Source organism: Erpetoichthys calabaricus, chromosome 1, assembly GCF_900747795.2.
Source record: "Erpetoichthys calabaricus chromosome 1, fErpCal1.3, whole genome shotgun sequence".
Classification (NCBI taxonomy): domain Eukaryota; kingdom Metazoa; phylum Chordata; class Cladistia; order Polypteriformes; family Polypteridae; genus Erpetoichthys; species Erpetoichthys calabaricus.
Genome location: NC_041394.2, coordinates 308,252,416 through 308,275,242, shown reverse-complemented (window position 1 = coordinate 308,275,242; position 22,827 = coordinate 308,252,416). Strand labels below are relative to the sequence as shown.

The 22,827-nt window shown below is 39.4% G+C and overlaps 1 protein-coding gene across 1 annotated transcript in view; it reads right to left on the bottom strand.

Annotated features, from left to right (window-relative positions):
* tmtc3 (transmembrane O-mannosyltransferase targeting cadherins 3) overlaps positions 1–22,827 on the bottom strand; it is a 124,060-nt gene that overhangs the window by 73,385 nt on the left and 27,848 nt on the right. The window contains 4 exon segments of the mRNA XM_051931442.1: positions 8,727–8,842; positions 9,055–9,154; positions 10,725–10,943; positions 20,344–20,559. Coding sequence (XP_051787402.1) covers positions 8,727–8,842; positions 9,055–9,154; positions 10,725–10,943; positions 20,344–20,538 — 630 coding nt within the window. The 5' untranslated portion in view covers positions 20,539–20,559.

The following is a 22,827-nucleotide window of genomic DNA, read 5'->3' as shown; positions in this document are numbered from 1 at the left end:
AGCCTATTATGATTTAACTGAGGAGCAGGCTGCTGATTATGACGCTCTCAAACTAGAGGTATTTAAACGCTACGGCGTATCTCCGGAGCAGCAGGCAAAAGAGTGGAGGGAGTGGCGATTTGACCCTGAGAGGCCATTGAGAACCCAGGGCTTTGAAGCCTGGGGAAAGGTCTGTCGTTGGCTACGGCATGACGTCAATGACTCTAATAAAATGGCCGAAATTCTGGCGTGTGAGACCTTTGTTCATGCTCTCCCCGAAAACATAGCCCAGCAAGTCCGGAAACACAATTACGAGAACATAGATTCTCTTATAAAAATTGCGGAGCGTCACTGGGCGGCTTGCAAATCGGGAAGATCAGAACGGTTCTCTCGCCGAACCCAACAGGCACGTGGGGTAGCTCCTGAGCCCCCCCCCCCCCCCCGACAAGCTCCCGAACCTGCCGTCCGTAGAAGGGATAGACCACCTAATCTTCCCCGCTGTTTCAAGTGTGGGGAGGTTGGACATCTGTCTCCAAACTGCTCCTTTGAACCGATGGATTGTTCGTTGGTAAGGGGGGAAAGGTACTGTGCCACCGTGAGTAACCCTTTGTCTCTTCCCTACACAGGTGCAGTTATTATAAATGGCAGAAAGGTAAGGGCAATGTTTGATTCCGGGAGTAACATTTCTATTGTTGCTACCCGTTTCGTTTTACCGCAACAGTGGACTAAAATAAAAACCAGTCTAAAATGTATTCACGGAGATATCCGGTATTATAAAACAGCCAGATGTATTGTGACTGTAAATGGAAATTTAACAAGTATGGCCATGGCTGTGTTACCAGATCCTCCTTTTCCAGTTATACTAGGTAGAGACTGGAATAAAATTATTAGCGATAAAAATGTAACTGTACCGAGGAAATATTTAGGCTTAATGATGGAACAAACTGATCCGACTGCCTCCACGTCATGTCCCTCAGTAGCACGGACGGATACTAGCACCCAGTGCGAAGAAATCGATGTCCCATCGTCCTCTACGGGAGCTAATACAGTTAACGTGGGGGACGTGGAGGCAGTAGCCCCTCCCATAGAGGTCGCACAAGACCCAATACAAGCGTTAACATCCCAATTCCTTCTAACACCCTCATCCTTTAAAGAGAGCAATGGAACGACGATTCCCTAAAATTTGCTAGGAATACTATAGTGTCCACCGAAGGTTATACAACTCTGAATCCCATGCCACCCACGCCGTTCTTTGTTATTAATAATGATCTGTTATACCGAGTGGCAGAACACGGGGGTGAAGTGCAAGCAACATTGCTAATCCCACGCACTTTTCGACGAAAAGTGTGTGAATTAGCACATGCTCACCTTCTGGGAGCCCATTTGGGCTTCGATAAAACTTTAGAGAGGATAAAACTCCGATTTTATTGGCCGGGAATTAATGAGGAGGTCAGGTGATTTTGCGCTTCCTGTCCGGAGTGTCAACTTCGCCAGATTCCCAGGCGGACTCGAGCTCCTCTTGTTCCCCTTCCCCTTATTGACATTCCATTTGAAAGAGTCAGAATAGACCTCGTAGGACCATTAGAACCCTCATTAAAAGGAGTTAAATATATTTTAGTATTAGTTAATTATGCCACTCGCTTTCCAGAAGCTGTTCCTTTGCGCTCAGCTAATACAAAAACCATCTCACGGGAATTAGTAGGGATATTCGCTCGTGTTGGGATCCCCAAAGAGGTTTTAACAGACCAAGGGACTCCTTTCACTTCGGAGACGTTCAGGGAAATTGCTAAATTACTCCGTATAAAACATCTGAAAACGTCAGTCTATCATCCCCAAACTGACGGGTTGGTGGAACGTTTTAATCAAACATTAAAACAGATGTTGCGTAAGGTAGTTAGCGAGGATGGAAGAAACTGGGATCAGTTGCTTCCCCTCGTGTTGTTTGCATATCGGGAAGTCCCACAGACCTCTACAGGTTTCTCTCCTTTTGAATTATTGTATTGAAGACAACCCTGAGGGCTTTTGGATATGTTAAAAGAAGGATGGGAAGAGGAGGTCCTCCCTACTTCAAATGTTCTCGAATATATCGCGCAATTACGCGATAGACTTGAGAAAATTAGACCGATTCTAAAAGATAATTTAGAAAAAGCACAAGCAGCGCAGTCTCGTTATTATAATAGAAACACCACCATTCGGGAGTTTGTCCCGGGTGATCGTGTAATGGTGCTCGTCCCAACCTCCCATTCAAAATTGTTGGCACACTGGCAAGGTCCTTATGAGATAAAGGAACGAAAAGGACTCGTCGACTATTTGGTTAAACAACCTAATCGTCGACCGAGTGAAAGAGTGTATCATATAAATCTACTGAAACCATGGAAGGACAGGGACGTTGATCCCTCCTCCGGACACTCTAGTTCCTTTTTTATGTCATGTGCATATCTGAATTTTGGTCCTGATTTGACACCTGAACAACGACAAGATCTCGAACGGGCTATCTTGTCTGTCCCTAAAGTTGTGGACGAGACACCTGGACGTACTGCGTTGGTTGTTCATGACATCATTACGGAACCAAGGGTGATTGTCAGAGAGAGACCTTATAGGCTCCCGGAGGCAAAGAAAGCGGAAGTAGAGCTGGAAATTAGACGAATGCTGGAACTAGGGGTTATTGAAGAAAGTTATAGCCCTTGGTCTAGTCCAGGGGTAGGCAACGTCGGTCCTGGTGAGCCGCAGTATGTGCAGGTTTTTGTTCCAACCCAGTTCCTTAACGAGAACTCAATTATTGCTGATGAAGCACATATTGCTTAAGTGACATTTTGATGCTTCATTTTAGTGGTCTCGCTTGTTAAGGTTCTCCAACCTTAATTGCTTATTTCAATCTTCAACTGCTGCATTCAGTGTTTTAATTGCTCCTTATTAGCAATAAGATGTAAAAGACAAAGCAGCCAGCAGTTCTCCAGCTAGCTTTTTTCTAATTACATCTGTGTGTGTTCATCATGCACTGTTTGATTTAATAAAACACTTAATAGAAAAATGTGACAGACTGAAAATGATCTGTTTTAGGCTTCATATCATTTGGATGATATCTTTGGAAAGGAAAAAAATCTACGATATAAGAGCCTTACATTGCACAGACTAACAAGCCATAAAATTAAATAAGGTCTGAGATTGGCAATGATTGGTTTCTAATTAAGCAATTGGGTTGGAATGAAAACCTGTAGCCACTGCGGCTCACCAGGACCGACGTGCCTACCCCTGGTCTAGTCCAATTGTCCTAGTTTCTAAACCTGATGGTTCGTGGAGGTTTTGCAACGACTTCCGATGACTAAATCAGGTCTCTAAATTCGATGCGTATCCCATGCCGCGAGTGGATGATTTACTTGATCGGTTAGGGAACGCTCGATTCCTAACTACTCTTGACATGACTAAAGGGTACTGACAGGTTCCCTTAACCGACTCCGCTAAAGAAAAAAAACGCTTTTAGTACGCCCAGCGGACATTGGCAATATAGGGTGCTTCCTTTTGGTTTGCACGGGGCACCAGCTACTTTTCAACGTCTGGTGGATACACTGCTTCGGCCCCACAATTCCTATAGTGCCGCCTACTTGGATGACGTTGTCATTTATTCCGGCACATGGAAGGATCATGTATTGCAGGTTAAAGCAGTTCTCTCCACACTAGCGTCAGCCGGACTTCGCATTAACCCGAAGAAATGTTTAGGCTACGTGGTGGGTGGGGGTACTGTTAAACCACAATGTGATAAAATTGATGCCATCTTGAATTGGCCCCGTCTGATGAATAAGAGGCAGGTTCAAGCATTTTTAGGGCTGGCGGGTTACTATCGTCGTTTTGTACCGCACTTCTCTGAAATTGCTACGTCCTTATCGAACTTAACAAAGAAACGAGCGCCTTTAAAAGTGGTGTGGGATGATGCGGTGGAAAAAGCATTCAGTGACTTGAAATTGGCCCTTGCATCAGCACCGGTGTTGAAATCTCCTGATTTTTTATTCCTTTTATTCTCCAGACCGACGCATCGGCCACAGGATTGGGTGCCGTGCTGAGCCAATGTGTCGACGGTGCTGAACACCCTGTTATGTACCTCAGCCGGAAATTGTTGGAACGAGAGACCAAGTATGCTGCGGTGGAGCGAGAAGCCTTGGCGATCAAATGGGCTATTACATCTCTACGGTACTACCTACTGGGACGCGAGTTTACTCTGGTGACAGATCATGCCGCTTTACAGTGGATGTCTCTCCATCGTGAGTCTAACCCGCGTATCACTAGGTGGTTTTTGGATTTACAACCATATCGTTTTAGTGTCATTTATCGTAGGGGTTCCTTGCAAGTCAATGCAGATGCTCTCTCTCGTGTCCACGACCTCGCGGTGCAGGTCGCCCGATCCAACGGGTCTGGGCTGAGGGGGGGAGTCATGTCACACATGTACGATTAGGAGGCAGTCAAAGAGCCTAAAGGTGAGTGAAACATCGCGAGATAAAGGGATATCACGTGGTACTTACCTGAACTCTTTTTTCCAACAGGACACAAGAAGAGAATTAATCCCGCAACTTCCGGGTTTTCAAAATGGCTGCGATGATGTCACTTCTGGTCATTATTGATGACATCACTTCCGGCACCCACAAACCACATCACTTCCGGTTCCTGTTGCCACATCACCATTTTGCCAACCATTTCCTGTCACATGTTTTTCTGCTCTATAAAACCACCATTTTGTTTTCAGTTCATTGTTCATTGTACTTTCAAGACTTTGAATCGCTTCATTTTTTCAATATTGTCTGTAAGACAATATACGGGGACGGTCCCCAAATCTTTATTTTGTATTTGTGACTTTCTTATCGATCACAATTATTTATTTTATATATATATATATATATATATATATATATATATATATATATATATATATATAGTGTGTGTGTGTGCATATTTTTTTTTTTTAATAAACAAAATATATAAATAAACTGCAATACTTGTTTAGGTACAAGAGACTACATTTTTCCAAAATGGAACATAATGTTTCCAAAAAAGGGGATCACCTTGTGCCAACTTTGCAATGTTATGGTATATGGCATTTAAATTTGGTGCAACGACAGCTGACAGATTGAGGCACAAAAAGAAATTTTACTCTAGGTTTGAGCATCATAAAATGTTACGTACTATAAAATCCAGTCTTTTCGACAGAAATCCTTAAAGTGCCAATTTTTTCTATGTTTTATCCATATTACTAATCGAGAATGGTAAACAGGATATGGACGCAGGGACCTGCCCGTGGACGCAGGAGACATAGTGCGCAGGCGCCACACAAAGCCCCCCTCCCCAGAGTCAAATGGGAGAGACTACGAATGTCACAGGCGCCACACAAAGCCCCCCCACCCCAGAGCGAAACGGGAGAGACTACGAACCATCTGACATGCTGCAAACCTACGAACCATCTGACGTGCCGCAAACCAGGCAGGCACGGCTCCAAAAACAAACCGCTCGACTGACCGAGCTTCAAAGTGAAACACAACTGAGTCCGCAGTGGTCCACAATGCACAGCATGATAGTACAGAATAAGCTCCGTATTAACAATGGGGGACCCCAGGGTGACACGGGCGGACGCTCCGTATTAAACGTACATCATCCTCACATGTCCAAACTATATAGCATAGGTGGATCACATTACAGTAATGCATTATTGACAGTACAGTAAAGATCACAGTATCACAAACAAATGGAAATTAGTACTCGAAAAAGGGAGAATATAATCAACACGGACCAGGTGTCATTGAAACAAAAGCAGGATAAAGCGAGGTCAGAAACAAAAGACAGAGTACAAAACAAAGCAAAACGTCATAAAGAGGTTAAAGAACGGGGCCAAACACATGGAGAGCAGGTTACAGATGATGAAAACTGGAATGCAACAGCTTCAAAAAAAACCTAGGCACGAAACACATGCACAGCGAGATACAGAATATAAAAGCAGAAAACACGACAGTTAAACGTCCACACCAACAGCGGAGGCAGACCCAGAAGGTGCAGGCGCCTACATCGCGCATCGGAAGGCGCGGGACAGTACGAAAGGCAAAGGCGCCTACGCAGCATGGTAAAACCCGACATAATACGGAAGGCGCAGGCGTCGCCGCCATATTGTGAGTGTCACTACTGTGTAGTGACGGCGCAGGCGTCACCGCCATATTGTGCGTGGCACTACTGCGGAGTGAAGATAGGAATAATGTGTTGCTTGGGATCGAAAACGCCGAACGCGACCCACCGTCTGAAACTGCGGAGGCAAAGCAGGCACGGGTTCAAACCGAACGAGCTCGACTGACGGTTATACGCCTACAACGCGCGTCTCAAACCGCAGAAGCAGGGCAAGCACGGGTTCAAAACAACGCAAGCTCCTACAACGCGCGTCTGAAACTACGGCTGCCCAGCGGGCACGGGTTCAAAACGCCGGGGGTAGGCAAGCGAAGTGAGCAGGGGGCGGAGCCCCCTTGTTTAGTAGATATTGCCTTAAATCGTATTTAAAAAAAAAAAAAACCACCTTTTAAAAATTTGGAGTGTACTCACTACTCTTCAGTCATTTGCAGCTCCTTTATTACTTAAGTAGAAATAACATGAGTTTCTTTTTGGGTATGTAATCTGGGCACAATAATACCCAAAACCCCTTAGGGCATAAAGAGTCTTGGACAAAACTATGAAGACTACAGTAATCCCTCCTCCATCGCGGAGGTTGCGTTCCAGAGCCACCCGCGAAATAAGAAAATCCGCGAAGTAGAAACCATATGTTTATATGGTTATTTTTATATTGTCATGCTTGGGTCACAGAATTGTGCAGAAACACAGGAGGTTGCAGAGAGACAGGAACGTTATTCAAACACTGCAAACAAACATTTGTCTCTTTTTCAAAAGTTTAAACTGTGCTCCATGACAAGACAGAGATGACAGTTCCCTCTCACAATTAAAAGAATGCAAACATATCTTCCTCTTCAAAGGAGTGCGTGTCAGGAGCAGATCATGTCAGAGAGATAGAGAAAAGCAAACAAATCAATAGGGCTGTTTGGCTTTTACTTAAAAAAGCGAAGCACCGCGGCACAAAGCTGTTGAAGGCGGCAGCTCACACCCCCTCCTTCAGGAGCAGAGAGAGAGAGAGAGATAAAAACAAACAACCAAAAATCAATACGTGCCCTTCGTGCTTTTAAGTATGCGAAGCACCGTGCAGCATGTCGCGTAAAGGAAGCAGCAGCACAGAAGGGAGCAAAGTGAAGATAATCTTTCAGCATTTTTTGACGAGCGTCCCTATCGTCTAGGTGTGCGAACAGCCCCCCTGCTCAATCCCCCTACATCAGGATCAGAGAAAGTCAGTGCAAGAGAGAGAGAGAGAAAAGTACGTTGGGTAGCTTCTCAGCCATCTGCCAATAGCGTCCCTTGTATGAAATCAACTGGGAAAACCAACTGAGGAAGCATATACCAGAAATTAAAAGACCCATTGTCCGCAGAAATCTGCGAACCAGCAAAAAATCCGCGATATATATTTAAATATGCTTACATATAAAATCCGCGATGGAGTGAAGCCACGAAAGGCGAAGCGCGATATAGCGAGGGATTACTGTATTGCTGTGTTAATGTGATACTGGAGAGAAGGGAAATAGGAGTTTCACAGTAGGAAATTTCATGTGAACACCCTTTGAAGTGGGAGAAAACAGTCCCTAGTTTCATTTTCAGAGTTGTGATGTAAAGCTGACCCTTCACCTTAGTTAATAATATAAAAAAAAAATTTTAAATGTAATGAGACAGAAATGGGATTTTTGTGCCAATGTGTATTTGAAGCAACATGTTTACTTTACTCTTTATATTCAAATAAAATTAAGCTTAAAGACCAAGTAGCACATTAACAGCAAGCTTTTATTTCTACCAAAAATCCAATCAGAAACTGACATGAACAAAATTAAAATGGGAAAGGAGATGTCAGAAACAATAATTCTGAAAACTCCAATAGCATGTGAACACAGCATCAATGTATGAGCAGATGTTTAATTTTTTAAGGAAAAAAAAAAACAAGATGAAAAAAACCTTTATAGCTGTGAAGAAACTAACAAGCACCAAATACTTTCCCAGCTAATGCTGCTGACTGCTAATTATATTAGGGAAATTAATCAGAAAAGTCAAAACCAAAAAGATGTTCCTTAGGCCAAAACGCAAGACAAAATTAAAAGTAAAAAATTAGAGAGACAAAGGTAAAAAGGTTTTAAAAGGCACAGAAGGGTTTTGTTTTTGAATCCACTAACTTGGATAAAAAAGTGTTTCCAAAGGTGACTTTTTAACCCGTCACATTGTTAACTTTGGGTCATGGTCTCTGAGGACACACCCCTAACAACACGAGAGACTCCCCTAACAATGCGAAGTCAAAATAGTGCTAATTATGAACAAACAATAATGTGGCAAACATGGCATGAAATAAACAAAAACAAAAGCAAGTTTTAAATAAAAAAAAACTAATGTCAGACTCAGACTGTAAAAGAATGGAGAATACTGTGCAAAAACTGAAATAATGAATTCATTTATAACAACACTAAAACCCACAAAATGATTAAAAGAGTATCTTCACAAATTATGACTACTGCAAACTATAAAAAAGTGATTCCTTAAATATTACATGCAAACAGACTGGAATTCATGTACATTTTCTCTAAAAATAAAAAATTCAGAAATAAATGCATGTAGAAAACATGTAATCTATGCGTTCTTACCCCTTGAGCTATAAATACTTCATAGACACAGCATATTCCAATGACAGTTATCCCCTGCTCTTTACATAAAGTTGCTATTGCAACTAAAATCACTGTCAGTGCAATGGGACCCCATACTGCAATACAAAACAAAATTAGTTATAGCTTTCATTTATTTTCCTGCATACATAAAGTATGTTTACCTATATACCATATTAATCTATCACTTCATTAACTTTACTTAGGGGTCAGAAATTCACATTTTGAAGCATAAAAAGTAGTATAAAAAGTATAATATTGTACACAGATTATAGATAACACAACTGGCAATAGACAACAAAGAACTTACCAATAGTATTATCAGGTCCTTTAGATTTGGTATATGCAAGTAATGCAGCTAACAAAAATATTGATGATAAAAGTTCAGCTCTACCAACAACACCAGTAACCTGTCAAAAAAAAAAAAAAAAAAAAGTTTAAAAGTGAAAAAGCCTATCGACAATTTTTAACAATTATTCTTAAACTATTTCATGCTTTATTAGTACAAATATGTGCATTTCTTCTCTCTTTTACCACAGTGTTACTGACATTAGTCCTCATTTATGTTCTATGATTAAGAGCTATACAATTGCATTCTCAAAGTAAAGTAAGGAGTTCATCACATTGCCTGTACCAATAAGAAAAATTTAAATATTCAGCCCACGGTGTTTGTTTACTTTTCAACCCATCTTCAAAATTAACACATGCCATATACTAACCCTTCATAAAGCAATTTTACCACATGATAATTTTGTCAACACAGTATAGTATTGTAAAGTATCTGTCACACTCTAACACAGACAAATATCGGGATGTTATTTTTTTTTTTGTACTTTAGACTTGTGTTTGATCAATTTTGATACTTGCATAATAAAATTGATATTTTTAGTAGCATTTATTCTACTGTCATCAATAAAATGGGAAGGTTTCTATTCACTGAAAATGGTGAGCTCTTTCTTTTTCAACAGGGAGGGGGGGGGGGGGTGAGGCTTCATTTTGTTCAGCTAGAGGAATCAGGTGGCTTAACACTCTCTCCTTCAGTTGATAAACATTTGACAGCTAGTCCATGTTACATGAAGAGATAAATTTCAGATTCTTGGCACATACAAAGTGACATGATCAAACCGTAGCATACATTTTGCATTATGCATCAAACTGTCACACATAAAGTAATTAAAAAAATTGGTGAAAACACATTTTTGGCATGCAAGAAAAAAGGTGACCTCATAATTACCCAATGTCACAGGAGTCAAATATGATCAATATGTCTTAGTATATGCCCCACAGTTTGGCTGAAGCAGTGATAAGAAAGACAAGCTTTGGTATGCCACACAGGAAGGTGTTTGTAATGGATGGAAACTTGAAGTGGCATGTTGGAGCTTGTACTTATGGTTAATAATAAGAAGGCTTTAGCTTTGGTACAAGGAATGTTGAGGGTGAGAAGATTCTGGAATTTGGTAATGTGATGAAAATGGTTATGTGTAACATCATGTTTTTGAGAAAGAGGAAAACAAATTAGTAATACATGGATTTGGCCATGACAAAAATGTGACGGTGAACCCTGACAAAGGCTGTAGGAGACAAAGGTCTGGAAGTAGGAGAATGAGAGAAGTAAATTTGCTAAAACAGTCAAAATAAGAGCAAATGAGGTTTCAGAATCATCGGGTATGAACCTAAACCAGAGAGATCACCGGGATTGTTGTACCAAGGAGAAATGCACTAAGATGGCTTGAGCATGTGAAGGAAAAAAACAGGATGACTGCACAAAATGGAGATAATGAGCAAGAAGGAGGCCAAAAAAGATGTGTCTGAAGGTAATGTCAGAGGATATGAAAAGAATGGGCCCAGGATCGTGCAGTGTGGAGGAAAAAGATTTAGGTTCTATTAGCTAACCTGGGAACCCAGAAAATGAATACCTTATCAATTTTAATTTTTAGACATTTTAAAAAGAGAGAGATGGACCATCCAAGGTTAACTTACTGCTTCTGTATGTACTGGATGAACAGCAAAAAGCAACGCAGCTACTAAACTTGACTTTTTATCCAAAAACAGCTTACAGACACGAAGGAATATTAAACAAACCACAGCATGAAGAAATAAGTTTAAGAGATGATAGGACATGGCAGAGAGTTCGCTGAACATATAGTTTATACGAAATGTCAGCACTGTTAAAGGTCGGTAAGACTTGTGACTCCTTTCCTGCAAAGAAAAAAAGGAACAAATAAAAGAGATTAAAGACATGTTAATGCTTGAATATATGCCTATATCCATAAGCACCCTAATTTTCTTTTGCAGAAATAAATTAGCCATACATTTTTACCTAAACTGATAACACATTTAAAAGCTGACATGCTCTACTTAAATAAAATATTCACTAATAAATTAATAATATTGCCATTGATATAGTTTCTTACTTAGAAATAATTTTTATCCCATCTAAGATTATGTATTCAACACTCCATCCATTTAAGAGATCTACCAAACATAATTAGGGTAATGATCGCTATGTATTTCAGCAGGAATAATTCTAATCAAAGTAGATATGTCATGCCCTGAAGTACTGTCATTACTTATTGCTAGACTCCCACCCTCTAACTTTACTCAGAAAATTACATCACCTTGAACTTTTTTTTTTCCTTAAACCTTATGTCACTTCCAGTGTTTTAATGTGTATTGATCCTGGGCTATTGCTTGCTTCAACAAAGAATTTAGTTCATCTTTTGTTCCTGGATTACCAGCATGTGTGCAAATTTTACTTCAAGATTATGACTTGCTTTGTTTTGTGTGACTCTGAAGTCTAGTCAATTTTGCTAACTACTTTAATGAACTATTAAGTGGTTAAAATAGATGTGGTGCAGAAAGATAGGGAAACTGCCCTCAGTGATTGCTACAAATGAACATCATAACATCAAGATAAGAGCAGAGGTCTGTATGAGCAACTTTTGCTTCACCCAATGAACTACAAGCTGTAATATCCCAATGACAACACTTGTGTGCTGCAGTTTTAGTCATTTCAGTTAGCCACCTCGTAGGGATATTTCCTTTTGGACAAATATGCCCCAAGAATGCCTCATAGTATAAAAATCAACTTATGTTTTCCTTTGAAGCTGTGCAGACTAGTGGAATCACCAAAATTTTTAGTTCAAGCACTTTATTGTCACTGTATAACACAACAGAATTACTTTTGAGACAACCCCAAGGTGCATTTAAACTCCAAAAGGCAAAATAGTTGAAACAGATAACAATACATTAAATAGATACAAATAAGAACTAAATACAGAGTAATCACATAAATTATTTTCAAAATATTAGCAAGATACCAAATACAATGTTAAATTTTGAAGTCACCAGGATGGATTGTATAAATTTACGGCAGCAGAGATTATCATTGCATGTTAATAAACAGTATATTACACATTACCTTCATAACTCACTGTACATGTTCAACGAAAAATTCTCAAAAATGAGGAGACATCAGAGTTCAACAAATTTATAGCAATTGGAAAGAAGCAGTTTTTTAGTCTATATGTATGTGTGCAGACTGATGTGAAGTGCCCGCCTTATGGGAGGAGCTTAAACAAGTTATGTCCAGGATGAGTGATGTCCTTGATGATGTTTTTAGCTGTTCTCACAGAGCGTGTCTTGCGTAGATGTTCAAGTAATGGCAGTTTATTGCCAATAATGTCCTGTGTTGTTTTTACAACCTGTTGCAGGGTTTTTTTTAGCAGCTTTGTTGCAGTTATTGTACCAAGCTGTCAAGCACATAGTTAAAATGCTCTCTATTGTGCATCTGTAAAAGTTGCACAACAGCTTCTGTGATGGTGACTCATAAAAACTTAAAGCTGGAGACTCGCTCCACAGCCTCTGCTTTAATACTTACTGGACTGTAAGTGGTAATTTTAATGATCTTAAACTCCACAATGACTTCTTTGGCCTTTTTGTTGTTTAAGACCAAGATGTTGATTTCACACCACTCTGTCAGGTTTTGAACATCCTCCTTATATGCAGTTTCATAGTTGTTTGATCTGCGGTGGGTTGGCACCCTGCCCGGGATTGGTTCCTGCCTTGTGCTCTGTGTCGGCTGGGATTGGCTCCAGCAGACCCCCGTGACCCTGTGTTCGGATTCAGCGTGTTGGACAATGGATGGATGGATAGTTGTTTGATATTAGCCCAAGGGAAGTCGTATCGTCCACAAATTTAACAATAATCTTTGATTTGTGGATGGGTTGACAGTCATGGATGAAAAGTGCATAGAGAAGGAGGCTTAACACACAGCCTTGTGGCACACCAGTGCTTAGGGTGCAGATGGAAGACGTGTGCTTGTCTAATCTACAAACTGGGGACAGTTGATGAGAAAATCCAGTAATCAGATGCATATGGAGGGAGTTAGTCCTACTGCATGAAGTTTATTGATCAGTTGACTAGGTATGATCGTGTTAAACCTTCATCACTACAGCATAAATTGATAGGGTTACTGTATTCAGCCACTGCACAAAGTGGTCAGTGAGGATTTACCTATTTAAAGTATGATAATCACACCAATGTTTATATGAGGAAAATCACTCAATCCACAGAAAAATTATAATACTGCACATAATAAATACCAGGTAATGAACCTAAAATATTTCGAGCCTGTTACCTAGATTTTAGGGATTCATTTGCAATAGACCGTACAGATATTTAATATTTTCCTCCCAAAAACTACTTTGATCATACAAAACAGGAAGCAAGTGTGCCATTTGAAAAACAAAAGTCACTTATTCTTTAGAAACAAGACTTGAGTATATTCAAAGTTTTTTTTGGAATACAGACGTCCCCACCCCCCACTAAAAAGAAGTCAAACAAAACAGATACAGCAGGGGGTTAAAAATTACATATATCTCAAGTCTGTAGTTACTATGAATGATTTTTAAAGGTCTAGATAAATGTAGCAATTAATGAGGCAATTGAGAATTTCAGGTTTCACAAAACTGATATCAATGGTTAGAAGCAGAGGATCATCCTTAATGGTATTAATTAACCATATGCACATCGAACATTTGAAACCATCTAAAAACTCAAATTATAATTAGGTTTGTCTGGCTTTTTAAAATTTGTTTAAAACGTGATTATTTTCAACCAGACACTACAAACAGTTAATCTAATCAATACTCAAGCATCCAACTGTACTCCCAGGGTTAGTAACTCTAACAATTCCAAATTATGCAAATGTTTTAACTTCACTGGTAAATACCATTAAGGGCCCTTAAGCAACTTAACTATGCTACAGCATCTGAAGTTTCTGCACAAACTTGTCATACAACTAGGAGGATCCGCCCCTGCTTGCTTCGCTTGCAACCCCCCATGTTTGGTTAATCGGATATACAATTTTAAAAGCTTTGTTTCTTTGGAATTGTTTTAATTTCATTATTTGCACTTTTACTTTAAAGCTTCAGTAAAAACAATATTTGGAATTACCGTTTCTTCAAGATCGCATTGAATTTTGATTCAGTTTTTGGAGATACATTGTGACAACACAACGTATAACTGCCCGTGAGTGAATATCGTTTCTTTTTCTCTAATAAATAATCCAACTTTTTCTAATCTTTGTCCCTGTGATTTGTCATAGCAAAAGCTATTCTCATGGGAAACTGGTAGACGGATGTGCTGACTTTGGACTTGATAAAATACAGTGGACCAACACCAGCAGATGACATGGCTCCCTAAATCATCACTGACTGTAGAAACTTCACACTGGACCTCAAGCAACTTGTATTCTGTGCCTCGCACTCTGGGACCTTGATTTCCAAATGAAATGCAAAATTTACTTTCATTTGAAAAGAGGACTTTGGACCACTGAGCAACAGTCCAGTTCGTTTTCTCCTTAGCCCAGATAAGATGCTTCTGACGTTGTCAACTTTAATCTTGAAATTTCCACTTTAGTCAAGTAGTTTATTTTGTCATTAAAGCAGAACATCATAAACTTCATCTTAAAATCGTTTAGTTTACTAGTTTCTCAAATCCCATCATAACTAAAGTAGCACGTTAAATGCTCTGTTTTGTATTTGATCTTCTATGTGCTCTGTTTGTGTGAATCACTACGTGCTTCCAGGCTTTCTCTTCCTCTGACAGGACACAGAATCCATTACATTTGTAATATTACAGCTCTCTGAATAATTAAAATACTGAGATGTATACGTGCTATCATTTTCATGATGATAGGAGTTAAAGCATGTTATTAAACATGGGAACACGGTGGCGCAGTGATTGTTCATGTCTCACGCAAGATGCTTGCTGCGCCGTGCGCAACCTTCGATGAAATACTTTATTGTAGCAGTACTGTCTCTTTCAAACGTACTAACCCCCAATTCCTGTCCTTACTTTTCTTTCTCCAAATACCCAATCGCCACACAATCAGCTCTGTAATAGATGTTAAGCCATCTGTAAGCTTAGAATGCCGATTCTTCAAAACTTTTAAGGAACATTGAAATATCTTCATAGTACATGTTTAATTATTCTATCCCTCTATCCTTCCAGTGTCACGCCAGCCCCAACAAGAATACAGCGTGAGGCAGGAACAATCCATGAACAGAGCGCCAGTTCCTTGCTAGCACAGCGACACCATGTCCTCAGATCTTTAAATTATTAACAATATAGATTATTTAAATGAAGTTAAAGTTTTATCTGTATAATATTATAAACATATTTTGCTGTATTTCATCTTAAAAATGATATCATCATCATATATAAATACGCGCTTTATAAAGCGGCTCAGGTTATGAAATATTATAACTGTAGTGCAAGTTAACGGTGAGGTGACTGTACTTATAGGTACTAACAGTTCTACAAGGAGCACTTGATGGACTGATTGATTGCGTTTGTAGTTCTTGGGATGAAACGGTTTCAGAACCACGAGGTCCGTACAGGAAAGACTTTGAAGGGTTTGCCGTGTGAGAGCAGTTCAATAGACAGCATGGCTGAGGCAGTGTGTGCTTGTTGCTGTATACTGATAGTTCTCTTTCCGATCAGCTGCTGTAGATCTGTGATTCCCCACTCAGATACAGTGATATAAATACTCTAAGTGATGCAGTGAGAGTAATATGGAAAAAAATGATCGCTGTGGCAACCCCAGGAGCAGCTGAAAGAAGAAAAAGAAGGTGCAGTGAGAGTAACAACGCTACAGCAGCTATGGTATTTGGAATACTTTGGCTATTCCGTGGACCATTATATTGTTACAGGTTAATTACAATCAGATACCTTAAACTAATAAACAATATGAGTTAGTTTCAGTGTATATGATAAAGCCGTGTCAGGGATGTGGATCTAAAAAAGAAAGGGTAACCACACAGGAACAGTAGCACTGCTTTGACGCTGGGTGCCGCCAGTTTGCAAAACCAAGTGGAGAACCTGCCTACGCCAGGGTTAGAGCTACCGTGAAAATGTGCGTGGCTTTATGGCAAGTTTAGGTTTTATACATCGCGATCTGAGTGCGGAAACGTTCATACGCAACATTTTTGTGCATACACACCGTTTATACATGAGGCCCCAGGTCTTCAGCGTCCTTTCAATTCTTGAAAGTATATCGGTTTTTAGGATAATACAGTGATCCCTCGCTATATCGCGCTTCGCCTTTCACGGCTTCACTCCATCGCGGATTTTATATGTAAGCATATTTAAATATATATCGCGGATTTTTCGCTGCTTCTGCGGTTTCTGCGGACAATGGGTCTTTTAATTTCTGGTATATGCTTCCTCAGTTGGTTTGCCCAGTTGATTTCATACAAGGGACGCTATTTGCAGATGGCTGAGAAGCTACCCAACTTACTTTCTCTCTCTCTTGCGCTGACGTAGGGGGGTGTGTGCAGGGGGGCTGTTCGCACACCTAGACGAATGGGACGTGTGCAGCTGCTTCCTGAAGGACATGCTGCACGGTGCTTTGCATACTTAAAAGCTCAAAGGGCACGTATTGATTTTTGTTTGAAAAACAAACTCTCTCTCTCTCTCTCTCTCTCTCTCTCTCTCCCTGCTCCTGACGGAGGGGGTGTGAGCTGCCGCCTTCAACAGCTTTGTGCTGCGGTGCTTCACATACTTAAAAGCAAACAGCCCTATTGATTTGTTTGCTTTACTCTCTGTTTCCTTTGAAGAGGAAAATATGTTTGCATTCTTTTAATTGTGAGACGGAACTGTCATCTCTGTCTTGTCATGGAGCACAGTTTAAACTTTTGAAAAAGAGACAAATGTTTGTTTACAGTGTTTGAATAACGTTCCTGTCTCTCTGCAACCTCCTGTGTTTCTGCACAATTCTGTGACCCAAGCATGACAATACAAAAATAACCATATAAACATATGGTTTCTACTTCGCGGATTTTCTTATTTCGCGGGTGGCTCTGGAACGCAACCCCCGCGATGGAGGAGGGATTACTGTAATGTACATTTCAATTTTGAAATGATTAAAATCTCTAACTTGGTATATTTGTGAAATGCTCTTCCTGTTATTATCCTAATTATAGAACATAACCAAGAAAGCTTTCAACATTTAAAACATATAATGGAAATGTCATAATTGGACTATCCTTTTGATCACAAACCATCAAGGCTATGTTCGGGAGTTTACTTAAGTGGGTTAAAAACCTAAGATCAGCATGGGTTAAGGTTATATGGCCATGTTTATCTTCCATCTATATAAAATCCAACGAATGTTTGTCTGTCTGTCTGTATATCTGTCTGCTTTTCATGAGAGAACTACTTAGCGGATTTAGATTGGGTTTTTTTCTATAATTTGCTTGAACATTCCGGTTGATTTTGCGACTTCTCTCATCGTGCTAAGAATCATAGTCCACTTGCGGGAGAGATATATTCACGCTAATCCGAGAGATAGGCTGCAGGCTGAGGGGAGAGGGAAGCATGACATCAGGAGTGGTGAGCCAGGCTCCTCACTGTCCTGTTTCACTAATATGCAGGTGGAGCCGCGGGGGATGGCTAGTTTCAGATATATTAAAACTGTGATTATCCATCAGGGGTTGGGACCAAAGTCATGACGGATAAGAGAAAAGACGAGTAACAGCTACAGTACTTCAAAAATTATATACAGTAGATTAGTTTAGCAAACAGTTGTATTTATTTACAAAAAACAAAACAAAAAAAAAAACAAACAAAATATAATACAGTATTAGCTAAATGAATTAATTATATAATACTGTAATGACCAGCCTGCAGTGGGCTGGGCCCTGCCCAGGGTTTGTTTCCTGCCTTGCACACTGTGTTGGCTGGGATTGGCTCCAGCAGACCCCCGTGACCCTGTAGTTAGGATATAGCAGATTGGATAATGGATGCCTGGATGGTAATGATAGTAATAAGTAAATACAGCTCAGAGATATCTGAGTTTTCTCTGTTATCTGGGTTATAGAGCACATCTCCAAAACAATAAAAGAATGCTTTCCTTACCAATAATTATCCATTCCCGGGAATTCGGGAATCCTGCATTTCATTCCCGGGAATCCCAGGCGCCCGGGAATGACACAGTGCACGGGCATCTCACATGTGAATGGTTTTAGAACGACCGGCACTTATTTTTAATAAAACTACTGCAATATGTTGACACAAATAAAATACTAACCTTATCTACAAGCAGTTCTTGCTGTCATATAAGTACATGTGTCTAGTTAGTTGCAGTAATAAGAGTGTAGAAAGCACAATGTGTCCAGCGTGCGGTCGTCCAGGCTAGAGCGCACCTTCATGCAGAGTACGCCAGCCGCTAAGAAAGCAAACTCTGCCTCCACTGAAGTAGGCGGCACAGTCATCAGATACCGATACACTTGTTCTAAACAACACCCGCGCTTGCCGTTGCTCTGAAACACCGCCACTTCAGCTTTTACTGATGCACCGAGTTTCTTGTCATTATTCTGTGGTGGCAAGTTTCTTGGCACAGATAATGCAGATGCAACAGACTGACGCATTGCAATTTCAAGTTGCTGTTCAAAGCTGTTGTGCAATGATGTGCAAGCTGCAGCAATGGCACCACCTTAATTATTTTCAACTGTAACTGTTATTTCTTGATCGATTTTTACATGCTATATACGCGAGCTTGGCCATTCCCGTTTTCCCAGGAATTACGGCAGTTTAATTCCCGGGAATACGGGAATGAAAAATGTCCGTGATTCCCTACAGCAAACACTCCTGCTTATTGTCTCCAGACTTCCTTCTCAAAACTTCCTTCTGCCACGCCTTCCTTTTTCTCCTAACTTCTCCTGTCACTCATCTCCTAAGAGGCATGTTCCCCCCTCACAGAACAGAAGCCCTTAACCCAGTCCTATCACTTACACAGCATTCCGCCCTTTCTGCCACTGCACAGCGCATCACAAGCTGCCTGAATGACACAATATATTAATAAAATAATAACAGAATTTAAAAAGAAAATTAGAAAGCAGAAGAACATTAACATTAATACAGAACAACATTACCATCAGTGGTTTCCATTTTCGACATGTATTTGAATTTTGTAGGCATCATGCTTTATATCGTTCACTGTTGTTCTTCCCACTCCATAAACTGAAGCAATACTTGAAGCGCTTTTGCCATTTCGTAAACGCTTGATAATTTTAATTTTTTGTGACAATTCTAACACCACACATGAATGTTTATTGTCGATAACAATGTATTGTAGTTTAATTATAACAAAAGAGAAAAGCTACAAAATGCTTTATTAAGGCTGAAGGTATGTAACCGACACTGTGATTTCAAAAATGCGGCATGACACGTGGTGCTGGGGAAAAACACTATGTGCTAGAAAAGGGAGAGTTGTTCCAATGTGCAGAGCTCGCAGCGTATCATGCGATAATAGAAATGGGTAAATGATGATGTGCGCAATGTTTTGTATTTTTGCCCTGACAGTTAATGGAGAAGGTTTTACTGTAGTCTAAATATCTTTGTTTCAGGATATTCTCTCATAAACTGCTCTTTACAAGTTCTTCCTATGTTCCATTTGTCGTGTCATGTCACTACTGAAACCTTTAATTTGCCAATTGTCTCTAGACTATTTTCTAAATAATTTTATGGGCACCCTAAATAAGAAAAATAAAAAGATCTAGATTCACTTTTAGTTAAAGTAGAGGTGCAGTATTTTGACAAATGACATGCTTACAGTCCTGAAAAGCTCTCTTAACTATATGATCTTCAGCTGTGTTTTTCAAAACTCACAAACAGTCCTGTGTCAACATTTGTTGCATTCTGTATAAAATAAACCCTGTAAATATACAGTGATGTCTCTAATGGATTTGTTTCTCAAATTTATTTTCAAAGCATTCAAAACCTTACTGTGCTTTGTGCACAATGCCTGTCTAATGCCAGGTGTGTGCACCTGCTATGCTAAAAAAGGTAACATTCTGTCAATTGCTATGTATATTGAATGCTAGAGTCCAAAAGTTAATGCAAATGGAAAACTAAAGCTAAAGGAAGAATTGTTCATTTGGTGAAGGTAGTAAGCATTCTGATAAGTTAACTGAGCCACATATCATACACAATACATGCACTTAAAACATATTCAGTGCTTCTTTCAGTAACCAATTGCTAAACTATAGCTAGCTTCATTGTTCCCTTATTTTATTTTCTGAAAACATTGTACCTCAGACATTGGAGTACCCCAGAAGTCATTGAAAAATAGATTCTTGAAAGGTGTTGAGGGTCTAAGGTCTTTGTTATCCAAAATAGCTGAAACATCATCAAATACAAATCCACAGAACAAGCTGTTCCAATAGCAAACTACCACAACTCCAACAATTAGTATCAGCTCCTTCCAGCTAACTTCAGCCATCTTCATATAGACTTTATGGATCCACACCTGTTTAGAAATAGATATAAAGAAATATTAGGGGAAAAAAAATCAGGTATAGAAAGACTTATTTCTCTTAATAGATGGATTTTCATTATACATGTTTCTCTGTTTGCAAGTGAAAAACTTTGGTTACACTTAGTCACTCCCCAAGACAATTGGACAACACACTATCAACAGTCTATAATGCAACACTTGTAGTCATATTATAAAGCTTTTTAAAGTATTAAAACTCACTGAAGATAAATTTAACTAACATTTACTGTACACTTCTATCTCAAAATGGAGGATATCTTAAAACTCCAAGAATAAATAAAATGGACATAGGCGGTAAAGCCTTTAGTTATACAGCACACAAGCTCAGTCAGCCTTAGCAGTTACTTCATACCTGAAAACTCATTACCATTGCACACTCCTGTTAAATATGCTATCATGTTTGGTAATGCTTCTTTGTTATATGTTTTATTTAATTAGTTGTAGCAATTTGTTGGTTGGCCTTTACTGTGTCCTTTGTTTCCTTCACAATGGCATTCGGTCTGCTTTTACGCAGAAATATGGTCATAAAAGATAGATGTTGTTGACGATAATTACTGTTATTTGTCTACATAATAATCCTCTGCAGAATGCAGCTTCTTATTTTTTTTTTAATATTCTAATAAACTAGTAGATTTACAGCTTGTCATGTGGAAATGGTAGTTAATGCAGACTCATTTAACAACTTGCCACTTTAACATTTTTTTTTCTGCTGCCTTTAAACCACAACTATTGTTCAACACAATATTCAAAGAATACAGTGCAATACCATCGTTGCGTAATACTTGTATGTAACTAGAACACTAAGCTACATTACTTTTAGAGCATTAAAATAATAAAAAAAATGACAAGAGTTGTATCCAAATGGACTACAGTATGATACTATTTAATCCTTACATGCAACTGCTTATGAGCAGAGGTGGGCAGTAACAAGTTAAATTTACTCCATTACATTTACATGAGTAACTTTTAAAAAAAAAAAACTATTTCTAAGAGTAGTTTTACTGCTCCATACTTTTTACTTTTATTTGATTACATTTGTGACAAAGAAACGTTACTCTTACTCCGCTACATTGGGCAACACTCGACTTGTTACTTTTTTCCATTTATACATTAGATATGCTACTGTATATTTTTGCCAAAGAGTAGTCGCCAGTGGATCTACTGCATGACTGTTTCACCAATCAAACGTAGCAACAATAATCACGACTCCGTTTCACCAATCAGATGTAGCCATGAAGTCACATGACCACACACAAACATCCTGCGTCTGCAGCCTGTGAGAGACTTTTAGTCATGTGGGGCTCCTGTTCACTGTTCAACGGTCACAGCTTCACTGCAAGAACCTTGACAGCCAACTCCTGCTGAAGCTTAACCATCACTTCACTGAGTGAAGAACAAGCACGTTTTAACCAAACATGCACAGACACAGACAGTCATGGTAAAGTGAGACTTCTTGTACGTGCACAAGCTGCCTTGTTCTAATGTTATTTTCTATCAGCTGTGCTATTTGGAGGGCAAGTGTGTGACGATGCCAGTCCCCTACAGACTTTTCTTTTCTCCTTTTCTTTGATTCCTCTTTCTTTTTTTTGTGCCGACCCATATTATATATATATATATATATATATATATATATATATATATATATATATATATACACACACACACACACACACACTCCCGTTTCCGTGGGCCTTAATTACACGCTGCAGAAAGCCAATGAAGCAATGGAGAACGATCGCACCCACAAGTGCAAGTGTGACTTGCTCCAACTACCACATTAACTCCCCGCAGTCGTGCAATTACGCCTACGGAGAGTGACACGGCTTTATGGATTTGAAATTTTTTTTTTTTTTGAAGCTGCAGACCAGCTACACCACAAAGTGAATATGCAGAATTATACTGTCAGTGTACAGTATACCTTGTCACTGTAAGTAGTTTGCACTGTTCAAACATACATGTTACCTAATGTAGGTATTGGCTTCAAAAACTTTGTTGTGAAAAACTGAGATTTGGGACTTTGTGTTATTTGTGCATCTTTATTTTGTAAAGATGTAATTTATTTTTACTCATTTTTTATTTTATTATTTGGAAATAGCAGAATTTGCACATTATTTTATATTTTTGTCTGTCTTATTACAACATTTCTAAAAAATAAATCACTTATTACGTTCAAACAGTTACTCAGTACCTGAATAGTCTTTTCACCAAATACTTTTTTACTCTTACTTGAGTAATTTTTGG